General features: G+C 40.6%; 1 protein-coding gene across 1 annotated transcript in view; it reads left to right on the top strand.

Annotated features, from left to right (window-relative positions):
• Positions 1-567: 567 nt before the first annotated feature.
• Positions 568-15859, top strand: part of lars2 (leucyl-tRNA synthetase 2, mitochondrial) — a 29035-nt gene continuing 13743 nt past the window's right edge. Inside the window, exons 1-8 of the mRNA XM_051406887.1 lie at positions 568-737; positions 4398-4642; positions 5418-5549; positions 10678-10769; positions 10851-10911; positions 11016-11105; positions 11556-11699; positions 14505-14612. Coding sequence (XP_051262847.1) covers positions 4409-4642; positions 5418-5549; positions 10678-10769; positions 10851-10911; positions 11016-11105; positions 11556-11699; positions 14505-14612 — 861 coding nt within the window. The 5' untranslated portion in view covers positions 568-737; positions 4398-4408. The remainder of the gene's footprint in view (positions 738-4397; positions 4643-5417; positions 5550-10677; positions 10770-10850; positions 10912-11015; positions 11106-11555; positions 11700-14504; positions 14613-15859) is intronic.

Here is a 15859-nt window from a genome sequence, read left to right on the forward strand (position 1 = left end):
AAATCATTCATTAATAATTGATTTACAATTAATAAAAGCAACACTTAAAACCTATAATCCTTTAAGAAAGTGTTCCTTAAAACGGTGCCAATAAACAGAATTACAAATAAAACTGAGACTCTTGAAGGTGAATGACATTTGTTTTGTTGAATCAGCATATTGAGGTTATTTCAGATGTAGAAAACAATTTTCTGTGTCTGGAGGCAGAAATTATACTGGAATAAAAACATTTTTTTTAATGAAAATTTTAAAATAGCAATAAAAGGAGGAGATTACAGCGTTGCTAAGGTAACAAGCAGAGCCATCACTCACTGAAATCACTTAAATCAACAATGTAGTAGTCAGAAACAAACACACACACACACACACACACACACACACACACACACAGAAACACACACACACACACACACACACACACACACACACACAGAAACACACACAGACACACACACACACACACACACACACACACACACACACACACACACACACACACACACACACACACACAAGCAAACTCGTCTGTAACGACATGGGTTTGTCGTTGTCGACGTGCACCTTGTTGATAAAGTTTATTTAAATCCAAGATGGCGGCGTCTATGTCGAAGTCGTGATCCAGGGAAACAGGTCATGTACAGCGTATTTTAAAGCTGGTTTTAACATTTACAACATGGCTGATTGGATTTATGTCACTGCGAACATCACGTTGAAATAAAGGACGCGGAAATAAAACAGTAAGTACCTTCAAACCGAAAGTTTTTCTATTCTCCTCCTCTGTTTCCTCCTCCTCTGTTTCCTCCTCCTCTGTTTCCTCCTCCTCTGTTTCCTCCTCCTCTGTTTCCTCCTCTGTTTCCTCCTCTGTTTCCTCCTCCTCTGTTTCCTCCTCCTCTGTTTCCTCCTCCTCTGTTTCCCCCTCCTCTGTTTCCTCCTCCTCTGTTTCCTCCTCCTCTGTTTCCTCCTCCTCTGTTTCCCCCTCCTCTGTTTCCTCCTCCTCTGTTTCCTCCTCCTCTGTTTCCTCCTCCTCTGTTTCCTCCTCCTGCACACACCGAGCAGGAAACAACACATAAACAACTTAAACTGGTTGTGTCAGCAGGAGCAGGTCATATAACAGACTGCTGTGTGGAGAGGGCAAGAGGAAACATTTATAAAGTGAGTCAATGTCATACTAGCATAAAGGATATTATAATATACACACACACACACACACATATATATATATATATATATATATATATATATATATATATACATATATATATACTATATATATATATATATGTATTATATTATAATATATATATAAAGCACCCTGTATATGAAGCAGGTGAAGACTGTGTGAAGTCAGGTGTTGAGAGGTTAAATTGATGGTTACTTATGGTCCTCACTATGTTGGACCGATAAGGTGTGTGAAGTGATTTGATTCCTCATCTGACATTAAACTGACCTGTTATCAGTTTTATACAAACAACATTACAGTATAATCATCCTTACATGAGTTTAGTGATCAGTCCTAATTGTAGGTTGTGTAAGAGGAGATGGACTTTATTGAGAAAGTTTCAGATGTTATTTATTAGGGCTGCAACTAATGATTATTATCTGTTAATCTGCCGCTTACTTTAGGATTATCAGTCACTTATAAAATTCAGGAAATTGTAAAAAAACAATAAATATATTCAAATATATTCAGTTCTTAATAACAGACTAAAGCAGAAACTCTTCTGCTTTGAGAAACCTGAAGGTATATATAATAAATATTTGGTATTTTTAAAATAAAAAGCAGCTTTTTGTCTTTTTCTGACAATTATTTAATCAATGTATAATTTCTGCTCTATTACTTATGTAGAGTAAATTGTAAACACATTGTAATATGGATATTATGACCAAGCTGGCAATCGTGACTGATTTCACTTTTAAATCCGCTAGAACAATATAAAAACTAATTAAGCCATTAAGTTCAGAAAGAGCAACATTTAAGCTCTCTCACAATATTATAATAACCAAAATCCCAAACAATGTTTATTCACATATTACAATATTGATATAACATTAATCAGACGTTTAATAAACGTATTGAAGTTGGATCCCATGGCCAATAACAACAGATCTCCAGATGAAGCATTAGCCTTCCTCTACTCTCAGCTCTGTTTGCAGAAGTTTTCAGTCACTCTTTCCAGGAGACACCCGAATGGATGAGTCCAGTCACCATAGAAACATTTTCTCAGTCTCTCGCCTCAGCCCACTCACTTGCACCTTCAGAGTTGCACACAACCTTGAGTGCTCGGCTCTCCCAGACTCAGCCTGAGGGAGGATCGTCGGCTGCTGCGATGCTTAGGTTATACTCGAGAGAATTTAGTGAAAAACACATTCCCACAAGTGGGTAGAGGGGAGAGAAGATGGGGAGAGGAGGGGAGATAACATAGGGAGAGGAGAGGAGGGGAGCGCTTTTAGCTGGTTTTCACTCATTTGTTGGAAGAAGCTCAGAGTTATCCCCAAAAGACCCGTCCACCTTACCTTACATTCTTCCCTTCTTCCCTAATGATCTGGAGAGTTGACACTTTTCATATGAAAGCTCTTGTTTTCTTTAAAAATGTCGTTTAGCTACTAAAATCTTCCTTTATTATCTGTCTTTTTAAATGATTTTATCTTTTTAAACAACCACCTCTACACTGAGCTCTTTCTCCGCAGTAATCTTGTATTTTCCAAACATCACAGAATACAGAATAACCTTTTCGATGAGTTTTCCACAGCTTTAGATAAACAGTCATCATTTTTAGTTCCCTCATTTACATCTCAATCTCAGTCTGGTGTGTCAGGGTGTGCAGATTATCACTTCTTCCACTCAGCGGCTATAAAGGTCTCGCTGTCTGAGATCCAGATGCGTCACTGCTGTGAAAATATTCTCTTGACAGGTCAAGTTAGCAGCAGTTGTGTTCCGCTGCCACGGAGGCAGAGACTGTACAGATATCTCAGGTTACCTTGGAAACTGTGTTTATATACGTGTGTGTGTGTGTGTGTGTGTGTGTAGAAGACAAATTTAGGTCAAATAGTTTTTCCTTACATGTTGATTGTCTGACCTACATTGAGCCATAGGAAAGTCTATCCTAACTGCTGTGTTCATGCAAAAGAAAGTAAAAGTAGTAGGTTTTTTTTTTTTTTAAGCAAACCAGAATAAATAATTTGTTGGTTCAACCTGTTATTTGTTGGACTGATTAACTGTCATTTAGTAACCATAAATCTTCTGAATAATCCTGTTTTTGACATTCTTATAATGCAGTCTTCGGTCCTCTACCTGTAAGTAATTCAAAAACTTAAGGAGCGTATTCTGCAAACATGAACATCCATCCAGGTGATGATATCCTGTGGCTTTTAGATTACTTAAAATCCTGTAATGCAAAGAAAAATGTATAAAACTGCAGGACAGATTTGTAGCTGAGAAATCGGTGAATAATTGCAAACCAGTTGATTGAAAATGTCATTCTCACATCTGAGCAGGCGGGCGGTTTAATAAGAACAGCCTGTCCAGAGCCTCACAGTGCGGCAGAGCATAATCACATCTCGCTGAATAAACCTCTTATTTCGCGAAATCATGCTGTTGTGTGAGTGACGCGGTGCAAAGAACACAGACTGTGAAACAGCAGTGGTGAAAGAAAATCACGTGGAGAGCTGCAGAGCCGAGCCATCAGTCGCTCTTTTCTCAAAGAGTGGATTCACATGTGCCGTTCATGTGCTGACCAGATGTGTTAAAAGTACACACATTCTTTACTCAAGTTGAGAGTACAGATACTTGTGTAAAAAAAAAAAAAGACTGTGGAAGTACAGGCTCTGAAATGTCACAATATTAAAGTAAACAGTACTGTTTTGTTTTCTCTGATGAACATAAAAGGCACAAAAAGGTTTCTCCCAGTCCCAAAATCGTATCCACAGAAATGCTTCCCCGTGGTAAACACTCATAAAGCTAACTGAAACTTCAATTACTAAACTTCAAGTGACTAAATTACTTGTTTTTTTTGGATGAGCAGTCCAAAAATCAAAGATATGCAATTTACAGTGATATAAAACAGAGAAAATCTGAAAACCATCAAATGTTTGGAAGTTTTGCTACATATAAACCATACATTGCTTATCAAAATTTTAGCAGTACATCAGTTACATCATTTTATATGTGATCTTATCTGAATTTGCCATTTCAGTTTTGGACATTCTTATTAATAATAATAATAATAATAATACGACATTAATTTCAGCCATATCATCCAGGCTTACAGTAAAGTTAATCCGATGGTCCTTTCTTTTTGTGGTGAACTGCAGATAACCCACCTATAGATCAGTATAATATTTACTAGTAACTTACCAGCAGCATCACCATCAATTTATTGTATCTGTCCCCTTTTTAGGTGACAGGACCATGCAGGTGTCGGTGAAACGTCTGGCTCTGTATCCCCTGGGCGTCACCCGGTCCGGCCAGATCAGGGGTGCTCTCCTGAGCCCAGTACCTCGCCTCCTGTCCCCCAGCACCCGCACCCTGTTCAGTGAGACAGGAGTTTGGGAGAAGGACTATCTAAAAGAGACCCGACGCAGAGTGGAAGAATGGTGGCACCCACGAATTATGGCGCAGTGGCAAAAGGATGCACAGGCGGAGGTAAGAAAGCTTTTTACTTTAATACAGTTACCTAAAGTCTTCAGCCTGGTGACATCATGATAATGTACTCTAAACTGTAAACTATAACAGCTGTCAGTATCGGTCGAATGAATGAAAATAAATGTTATATAAACCACAGTCACACCAGCCAAGTGTACTCTTCTATTGGGACTAATCTGTATATGTATACACTGGAAACACCTTTAGCCTGTTCTTTAAAATTAAGTGATTAATAGGCCATTAAACATCCTTCCACATGATTCCCAGCTATTACTGGCACTGGCCCCCGGTAGCTCATCTCAGACCCAGAGCTCCGGCTGATTATATATCCTAATGGTCTGACCATGTGGCTGTCTGGGACAGGCCGACAGTGATGAAGTGCATTCATGACAGCCCTGGTCCTAATTAATTTATTGAAAAATTCATGACTCAGGTTTCCTGTAATCATGTATAACCGGGTGTAACCAGTACGTACTGAGTTGCCGTGGTAACAGTGTTGTGACTGTAAACCATCCATAATCAGCACTGCCGCAGTTCAGATTCTGACACTATAATCAGACACAGTTAGAGCCTCATACAGTAATATAGAAGTCAGTCAGGGCTCTCGCTCTGTATGTGATGAGTTATTATTCCTGTCCTGACCTCATCAGGTTAATGCCTTTTTTATACAAGACTCATTCAAAAGCCAGACTGATAATGGAGAAAAGAACTCCTGCACTGTTACTGCAGTCTCTGTAGGATTTTCTTCATTATTTCGACTGTTGTTTTTCCCCAGGGTTCCAACAGGAAGAAGTTTTATGTCCTCTCCATGTTTCCATACCCATCGGGGCAACTGCACATGGGCCACGTGCGAGTGTATACCATCAGTGACACTATCGGCCACTTCCAGAGAATGAGAGGCCATCAGGTACGTCTTCTTTTAGTAAATGTAGTTTTACCATTTCCTATTATCCCCCGTGAAAACATGCAAGGTCAATACACTTAAATGTAAAATAAGCCTAGTTTTTTTTTTTTGTTGAGTTGAGAGCTTAGAAAGGAAAGAACACTAGTAAAAGGCAAGAGGAGGTCATTGGTAACCTGATGAATATTTATAGTAGCTTAAAGTTTAATAGGCCTTTTTCACTGAAGACATTTTGGCATGTCACTATAGGAAAAGCACAGGCGTAAATGATGAAAATAATGATGGCTGAATTCCCTCCTCTAGTACAGAGCCATCGTTAATGTTTTAAGTAACACAGAGTCAAAATCTCTGCTGTGAAAAAGACGAATTAAATTTTAAGCTACTCTAAATATTCATCGGGTTACATATGGACTCAGAGAGCAGAGATTAAAGATTAAAGGCATTTTTACAATACATTAATTAATTTCAGCTAATTCACTCTCACACTTGTGTTTGCTCACAATTATTGACTCAACTGTTCTTGAGCAGAGAAAAAAAAAAAAGCATATGTCACTTCTCACAATAGGTTGCCATACCTTTAAGAATAAGCTATAAGAAAGCTTTTTAACTTCATTTATGCCTGGCTTTGGTTTATTGTTTGTTATCTGCCCCTCACCACAAGTCCTTTTCTTTGGCTTAATTCTCTCTGTTTTACTGATTTTTCTTCCCCCAAATGTGTCATCCTCAGAGGCCCTTTGAGGATGACAAATCTTTTTTGCACCCAATCGCTATAATAGTGAGACATCTGCTTTCCCATCTGGGTTAAATGTTTTGAAATTATTTGATTTTGTCTGCTCCCGTAATATCGCTGGTAAACCACCGTTCTGTACTGTAACAGTGAGTCAGTCTTTCATTTAGAGTTAAGCAGGGTAAGCAGTTCTGGAGAAATCCAATATCATGATAAATACCCTGATATAATGCAAACAACAACACAAGTGAGTAATGGAAGTAACGTGAGCTAGGTTGTGGGTTTGAGACGAGACAGTTTCCCATCCAGCACACCAGCTCCAGACAGCGACACCTTCCTGCTACTGTAGCTAACATCACAGCAACAGCAGTAAAGTAAGCTGAATGACCGTGGGCAAGTCATTTAACGTTACTTGACTCACAAATCCTGGCTGGAATAACAAGTTAGTGTGGTGTGGCTCGGCCCGATCCGCTTTATTTGTCTCCCATTTACAGAGCCAGGACTGTGTTCAACCACCAGATGTTTTCTTCAGCTCACCCACAGAGCAGAACGCGGTTGGTCCGTGAGCAGCTGTACTGGATAAAAATTGCTTAACCTAGCCTATAATGGAGCAACATTTTACAGTATTGACTCTCTGAATTATGCTATCTGCTTTTACACTGAAGGACAATAATTAAGTATCATTAGTAACATAATAATACCTCCTGACACCACCATCTTTTAATTACCTGACCAACGAGTATCCTGTATCCTGGGAGCTTGTAATAAGATTATGTTTTGTGTTTGTTGCACCTTGCACTTAATTTCTACTGTACACTATTGACTTCTGCCAATACAGTGTACATTTGCATGTCATAGACTTTGCTTTAGAATAAATTAATTGTGTAATTTGTGGTATTCATTGTTTTCCATTTGTTTTTGCACATTTTTCATCATTGTTTTTAATATAGCTGATACTCCATTTGTCTGTTGTCGTCTTATGGACATGATTTTCTACTACAATTATTAAATTTGTCATCCTTTTATGTTGTTGGGTAAAAACATTGAACCAATTGAAAACATCTGTGATTTTATGCAGATTGAATGATTCCATTCAATCATCAATATCAATATTCAGTGTTACCTATTCATCTTTTTCAGGTTAATCTCATGATACAAAATTGAGCCTAAAAGTAAGGACACATTAGTTCTTGTAAAGTGTCACTTGAGGAAAGTAGACGGTTTTTAACCTGCTGTGATAAAGGTAAGATAAAATCCATACCGGACCCTGTTTCCAATCAAAGCACTGCAGTCGATATTCAGCACTCTGCTTGAGTCCAGTAAACTGCTGGTGTTGATGAAGCTGTGGCCAGTGCCTGTCAGACGGGTCTTGCTCCTGCAGTCACACACACACACACACACACACACACACACACACACACACACACACACACACACACACACACACACAACTTCTGACATGACGTTGACAACCTATGTTCAGTTTTCTTTGGTTTGTGCTCCCACCAACCATCCCTGAAGAAAGCCTCAGTGTATAAAGCTTTTTTCTTTTCCTGGTGGGCTTTTACACTGGGCTTTGTGTCCCTCACCTGCAGAGAGAATCCTTTCTACTTCTGTCTGGTTTCTCTCCCCCGAACATAAAACATGGTTTCACATGACTGGCAACTACCTTCTGCCCTGGAGTGTACTTTCTCTCAGCATCTGTCAGAAAGTGAACCTTGTTCCGCTGTATGCACACAGTCTTCTCTGCTCACTAGTTAATTAAGGAAGGTACACTCTGTCGATTGTCACACCCTAAAGCTATTTTCTGGCTTTTAATGGGTATTTGACTCTGCTTTTTTTTATCCTAAAATATAACTTTTTTATACCCAGACTCAATATTCCCGTTGTTCTGCATCATGTCAATGGATAGTGACCAAAATCTCATCAATGGTTTAATGACGGAGCTTCTGGTGAGTTAATTTGAATGTTCATTTCTGTGATTTTAGCACCATAAGATAAGGGACTTCTTTCTATTGAACAAATAGTCAAAAGGATTAAAGTGTCCACAGCTCGCTTGGTGGAAATGCTCTGCTAGTTGCTGGGGAGGCAATAACAGGTGGTACATAAGTCTTTTTTATACTGAATGAGTATGAAAACTGATGATAGTGTGGGCTATGGATTAATGGTAATAATAGAAATGGGGACTCTGTTGCTGATGACAAGTAATGAATTCATTCATAGCAATCATGTCATTTTTTAAAGTTGGATCAAATGAACTAGATATAATGTGTTAATAAAACTTCAAACCTCATATATCTGTAAATCTTTATAGATGTTCTGCTTAGTGCTCTTTTTCTTGTCCCCTTTGCGCTGTACTTGCTTCTGCACATGCTCTGCTGTGTAAAAATGTGCAACTGACATCAAAGAGTTTGGTTTGAATCAATTAGTGTGATGAGAAAGCAGACAAATGCTGGAGTTGCATCTCAGTGCGGCCACAGACGGAGAGAAGCTTCTCGCTGGAACTGTGTGGGTGGACTCTTGCATGTAGCTGAATGCTCCACATTCACAAAATCAGTCTCCCAACACTCCTGTACTTCTTGTCGTCAGCGTGAGGAGCCTCGAGCTGTGATTGATGTATCTGTCTCAGGTTGGCACTGACTTGCTCCACGTTACAGCGGGCAGATTGTCATAGAATGTGCCTACACTGACTCCCACGTCCACTGCCTCTTGTCAGTCTGATTCTCTGAAATGTACTGTAAGTCTCTGTGATAACAGGTTAGCGAAGAGTCGGCCTAGTATTCACACTGTGTGTGTACATAAGGGATAAGTGGAGCTGAAGCTATTCACTGTGAAAAGATAATTTGCCTCTGCCACTCTCTTTGAACTTCGAGAACTGAGCTCACTAACGCAGGCCGTCCATCACAGCCGTCCCCGTAACATCCCCTCATGAATACTGCCTCACTTTAATGGAGGATTTACAGTGAACAAACAACGTAGTAGTGTATCCATCCTAATGAGGCGCATGTTTTTTTTTCTGCTTTGTTATCTTCATAGGCTATCTTTGGCTTGTGCCTCGCTCTGAGTGTGCCTGTATTCCTCCTGAGCAGTCACAGTGGTCCGCTGTGCTGAGCGCTCTTAGCCTAATACCATCCAGCACTCGGCTTTACAAATGAGGCCCATGCAGTTACCAAGGATACCAATTCGTCTGAAACATCAGACCCGTTAGAGTCCGTACAATGATCCTCTCCAGTCCTCGACTCCTTGTCACTCTGCTTCTCCTCTACTTTGCTCACGCCTTCCACTCCTGTGCTTTCATCTCCTCTCTCTCTCAGCAAGCTGAAAGAAACAGCCGAAGAACTAAAGGGAAAACGAGACGTTGTCTTGAGTCGACAATGATTTATGTCAAGGAGGGTGTATATGTTAGATGTGGGCAATAAAATGGATGTGGATACAAAGTACAGAGGGATAGAGGGAGAAAGTAGACACAGAGGGAAACTGACAGTTGATTGTGTGTAAAGCAATTTACTAAGTAATTTGCATCAGGCTGGCTAATATAAAGCTGTCACATCCTGATTTTCCATTCAAAACCTCACCCTGCTTTCCGCTTGCTTTTACTGTACATTATATAACTGCCGCTTGCATGAAAATTGTAGTTAATCTGCATGCATTAACCACTGTGTGTAATGGAGTTGAGATCACAGCAGGGAACAACACATTATCATATAGGGGTCAACATGTGCTGCAGTTAGGGGGACCCGATGCTATTTGGCTGAATATATTACCTCCTACAATGAAATAGTTTGGATTTTACTGTTACCATTTGCATAAATTCAAACCGTCACATATCAAAGGCCAAAATCTGTCATTCTTTGTGTCCTTTAAAGTCTCCTACTACTCAAAAATGTGTTTTTCGTATTGTTACTTCACGTGAATGCGTGCAGAATGATGAACAGTATGTGCAGTTGGAGGCTAGAAAGCTGCACATTCATCTGCTGGATGTGAAAGTGTCTCTGTGCTTAAATCTTCAGTTTAACTTGTGTAATATATATAATATACAAGTTACGCTGATAATTTTAGTGACGTAGGAGACAACTTGCGTCCGGCAGATACATTTGTGAGAAGAAATTTGCATGTTTGTGTACTCTGGATTGGAAGGATTTTAAGAAACTTTAACAAAGTCACTGAACTTTTTTTGTGGAAAAAACATATCTGACACAAATTATTATTCAAAGCCAGGTGTTTTCATATGTCTTGAAACGTCTGTGGAGAGGATTTTTCACATTCAAGAAGCTGAAAACAGAGAATGTTTCGTAGTTATTGCACAACGAATGACTTGCAATGAATCAGTTATCTAAATCAATCAATTTGACCGGTGAATCACAAACAATATCACCTCTAATACTGAGCTCCTAACTGCCTCCACAGGTGTTAAATCCAATGGGTTGGGATGCTTTTGGACTTCCAGCAGAAAATGCAGCCATTGAGAGAGGCCTTGACCCAGAGGAGTGGACTAAACAGTACGTGAAAGATATAATCTGTTCTTCTGAATGCTCAATGTTTATACATACCTTAACGTTGCTGCTGTGTCGTCTCCTCAGTAATATCCAGTCCATGCGAGAGCAGCTGGACAACCTCGGCCTTTGCTTCAACTGGGACCGGGTGAGTAGGAGGCGAAGAAGAACTGAGCATCAGACAGAGAATTGGCCAGCTTTTAGGTCTGGTTTGCTCTCTTGTGCTGACCTAACTCTGGCTTTTCCTGGCAGGAAGTGACCACCTGTCTTCCAGACTACTACAAGTGGACGCAGTTTCTGTTTATCAAGCTCTTTGAAGCAGGATTGGCATATCGGAAAGAGGTAGGAAAGAGGTGGCCTTCGCACTAAAGTGCTTATCCCGGTTTTCTTTTGGAAGGAATAATATGATGGCTTAGGTATTAGGTCCCTCACAGTTATAGAAATGATTGAGGCAGCTCACCCTTTACTCTTGGAAGAAAATGGCTGAATTGAAAAGAGGCGAGCTTGGTAGAAGCCCTTTGATTATGTTTAATGAAATGGGACGACCTTGAAATAAGCCTTTGGTCTGTCTATTAAATCCAACCTTCTTTCTAAGCTCTGCTTTTTCATTTTATCTGTGTGTGTGTGTGTGTGTGTGTGTGTGTGTGTGTGTGTGTGTGTGTGTGTGTGTGTGTGTTTATCTGAATTTGTGTGTGTGTGTTGTGTGTGTGTGTGTGTGTGTGTGTGTGTGTGTGTGTGTGTGTGTGTGTGTGTGTGTGTGTGTGTGTGTGTGTGTGTGTGTGTGTTCTCCAGGCTGTGGTGAACTGGGACCCTGTTGATCAGACGGTGCTAGCTGATGAGCAGGTGGATGAAAATGGTCGCTCCTGGAGGTCTGGTGCCCTGGTGGAGCAGAAACTGCTCACACAGTGGTTCATCAAGACTACAAATTATGCCAAGGTATGACTCTTTGGTGTGTGTGTGCGTGTGTGAGAAAGAGAGACCTGTATATGTGTGTGTACGTGATAAGTGGTGTCTGATTGGCTGGCCGGCAGTTTCATGCAGACATAAATGAGCCACGGATCCCTCTAATAACAATCATGGTTGACACTTCAGTAGCAGCAGCTGCAGCGCTGCCTCTCTGGTTCTGCAATCAGACCCCTGGTCGCCGTCGTTTGTAGCCTACCGCCTCCCGACCAAGGAGAGAGACCAGTGGAGTCAGGGTAATGTGGCCAGGCGGCCAGGCCGGCTGATGAGAAGCCTCCACTTTGCCAGCACAGAGCACGACACAGGCCTCCTTCAGGGCGAAATAATCTCCTCTGGATGAATCACCCACAGAAAAGACGTTTCATGCATTATACATGCAACATGCTACATTTGCATGTGCATTGTAGGTATGTGTGTGCAGACGCAGTGGTTCTCAAGGAGAAAAGTGTTTTTGTGTGAAAGCACTTAAAAGAAAACTTGTGGGTAAAATGATGTGGATGTTTCCTGTTTCAAGGGCTGCAACTAGAGATTTTTTAATTACTGATTAATCAGTTGCTTATTTTTCAGTTGGTTTGGTCTTATTTTACCTTATTTTGTCCATCCAACAGTCCAAAACACAGAGACATTCAGTGATTCAATGATATAAAATAGAGAAAAGCAGTAAATCCTCATATTTGAGAAACTAAAACTGGAGAAAGACTGGCATTTTGAGTCGAAAAATGACTTGAATAGTTTAACAAAATGGTTGCAGATTATTTTTCTATCAAAGTAGTGAGTCAAGCTGATGCCTGATGAAGTGTAGCGTAAGCAAGTTTTAAGTTTCTGTGAGTAGATTTTTATAACATACTGAAACAGAATAGAAACCAAAGCCTGTCTGGGAGGTGTGAAATCAATCTAAAAACCTTTTTTGTGCTTTGAAAAAATGTTTGGCAATAATGACAAATACAAAAATGGGCTAAAACTTGCAAAAACCACTAGTTTGTCCTTTGAGGGTATGCTAATGTCTTTGGCAGTTTTGTCATTTTGATTAAAAATTATCAATCAGTCCGCAGTCAGGCGTCACCCAGTTTTTCGCCACAGCGCTGAAGTCGCCCATGCTTGTCCATGTCAGAGGTGTGAGTGGAGGTGGAAGCAGCCTACTGTGACAATGTGTTCCTGCATTTCTAATTTTCTCTGACGAACAGAGAAGTGGGAAGGAAGGAAGAGGAAGGTGTTAAGGAAAAGAAGTGAGAAAGACAGATGGAGAGAAAGGAGGACCGTGTCAAACCGCGACGTGCCAAATAAAAAGTGCTGTAATTGGACTGTGATTTCCCGCGCACGCGTTTCTCTGCCCGCCTGTACACGTGTCCGAGTCTGTTAGACAACATTAACATCAGACAATATTTATTCAGCGGCCGTCAGTTTTAGCCGTCAGGTTCGTTCCACGCTGTACTGAAAGAGTTTTCTCATGAATCGTCACCATATTGTTTCTCCCAGGACACAGATGACTGCATATTATTACTAAGATGGATTTTTTCGAAGTGGAGTGCGCAGGATGCAAAACGATCACGTGGCAGTAGCAGAGTTTCCAATTTCATGCATAATCACACTTGTTGCACTCAGGCACACATGTCGCCCGCCTCTTACGCTGACATCTAAATGATTCACTGCGAGCTCAGTGTATTGTTCAACTGTAATATTGCTCAAATATCAGCACAGCTTCTAGAGGAGTTTTGTGACATTTAGATACATTCAACACAAAGAACTTGTGACTTGGAAGTTGCAGGTTCAAATCCCTGAACCATCTCGAAAAAAGCATGGATTTGTATCGGTGCATTTTGTAAAGGGCACTTGATGTCTCTTTCTCTCACAACCACAATCCTTGGTTATTGCTATACCATGCTTTTTCTCTCTCAAGTTTTTCTTAGTTGCCATGGAGACTCCTGTCCTTGCTGTACATCTTTCAGTAACTCCTGCTTCTGTGCCAAACTATATTTTCCGATCCAGGAAAGTAAAAACATTCACCGCCTCTCTCTTTAAAGCCATCGTCGCTTGTCCGCCATTGCTTTTCTGTTTTTTCCCCATTGCTGGTAACATCTTCTCGTCTCACCGTCAGGCTGACACAGATTCACTGGGATTTATGTCTCATTGCTCCCACTCTGGAGAAAATCCATAGCTGACACACCCCGCAGTCATCCTAGTGATGACTATAGCCAGTGTTTATGTTTGTATTGGTATCGCTGTGATGAGGTACTGCATGCTGAGTGGCGCAGCAAGGGGGATTTTGGGTAATAGATTGTGACAGACTGAAAAGGAAATGGAGAGTCATAACATCGCTGGCCTCAGCCCAGCTGTGGCTTTTTTGCCTGAGCCTTGTTGATATGCATAGCTTCCTTTAATCATGTAAAATAACTGTTATTGTGTGTGTGTGTGAGGCTGTGCATGTGTGTGAGAGTGAGAGAGTGCGCACACTTTATAGGCGATTGCTTTGTGATATCAAGGAAAGTAGGGCGAGTGGAGGTCAGGATTTTTGAAAATCCCTCTTTGTCTGCATAATGTGACCTGGATGGCTCTGCTGCTTTGTCAGAATAAATTGGCTTGGATTTGAAAGAAGCCACACTGAGTTGGAGTCAATTGCATTATGCTACAGTACTGTAGACAGCCTCATACTTATGAGGAACCGGGTTGCCCCTTTACAAAAAAATATCTATTTTCAACAGTAAAGTAGAAAATTTGCTCTTTCCAAACTTGTACAAAGTAGTAAACTTGTGTCTTTGTGTTTTTGTCCCCCTCCTCCAGCCTCTCCTGGACGCCCTGGCAGACCTTCCCGAGTGGTACGGGGTCAAAGCCATGCAGGCAAACTGGATTGGACAGTGCACCGGCTGCTACTTCGATTTCAAACTCAAGGTGAATCTCGGCTCCCTTCCCCCTGCTTGCTTTTTATTCATTCATCATTCTCGCTTCTTTCAATCTCTCAACCTTTTTCCACCAAGTGTTTCCTTGTTGCCCCCATTCCCAGCCTCTGGTTTTCATCTCTTTCTCCCCCAAGCACTGATTGCTCGCTTTATTCTGGATTCCCCTGTTTATATATGTATTTCTATTAAAAACCATGTACCAAAACATAGAAATCTTCACTTTTTTGTTCGCATTCAGCGGGTGAATCCATCTGTGAGTGGCAATTTACCCAAACAGATGATGTCACAGATTAGTTTCTATTGAGTTTTCTGAGAGCCATATTTACAGTCCTTCACACGTCTTTCGTTTCAAACTGAGCGGTCGCAGAAAGCCGACTGAGAGCCCTGTGAGCACCCTTATTAAACCACTCTCCTTGAAAAAGAATCTGAAAAAATCTGTTACTTAAGTCAGTCCCTTGACGATGTGAGAATGCTTTTGTGTTTTTTGTGTGTTTCTGATATGGCAGAATGCGTAATCAAAGTCAAAATCAGGCGTTATTAAGTTAATTGAATGGCTGCTTGTCTTATATTACATCATCATACTCCGTCACAGGAACTCTTCATTGAATTATCTCCCCAGGGGGCTGAAGATAAGTATTAGTACATATACTAATTACCCTAGAACCCCTTAGAATGTGTTTGTCATCTATAGATAATTACAGGATTAAAGATATTGTAGCCCTATTTTGTATCAAAGAGCTACATACAACACATGTTGCATACATCTTGCAGTCCAGCTGACAATTTTCAGTTTATCTGTTAATAATTTATGCTATAACATTTTCAAATATGAAAAGTGCCCTTCACACAGCACTGGTTCCCAAAATTAACAGCTTTACTTAGTCTGACCAACAGACAAACAAGACTAAGAGTCTACAGCCAAACTAGCAGCTCTGTGTGGCTGTAGGTTCGTGGTTCAAGGTTTATTTATTGTTATTCTCTTGCGTTTCTTCAGTCCAACAGCGTACAGAACACAAACAACAGAAAAACAGAGATTCAAGTGCAAGTATAAAGTTGAATTAAAGCAAGAAGGGAATCCGACTGAATTGGACCCAGTGGCAGACTTTAAGAATAACTATATAGAAATACTGGCGCTACTGGAAAAGTTGGGGATCACTAAGGCCTTTAGGATTTGCACCAGAAGTAAGAAGTAGTCTTTGAATTCATGATGGTGAACAGGCAAATATTTGATGATTTCAC

Source organism: Dicentrarchus labrax, unplaced genomic scaffold, assembly GCF_905237075.1.
Source record: "Dicentrarchus labrax unplaced genomic scaffold, dlabrax2021, whole genome shotgun sequence".
In the NCBI taxonomy this organism is placed as follows: Eukaryota; Metazoa; Chordata; class Actinopteri; family Moronidae; genus Dicentrarchus; species Dicentrarchus labrax.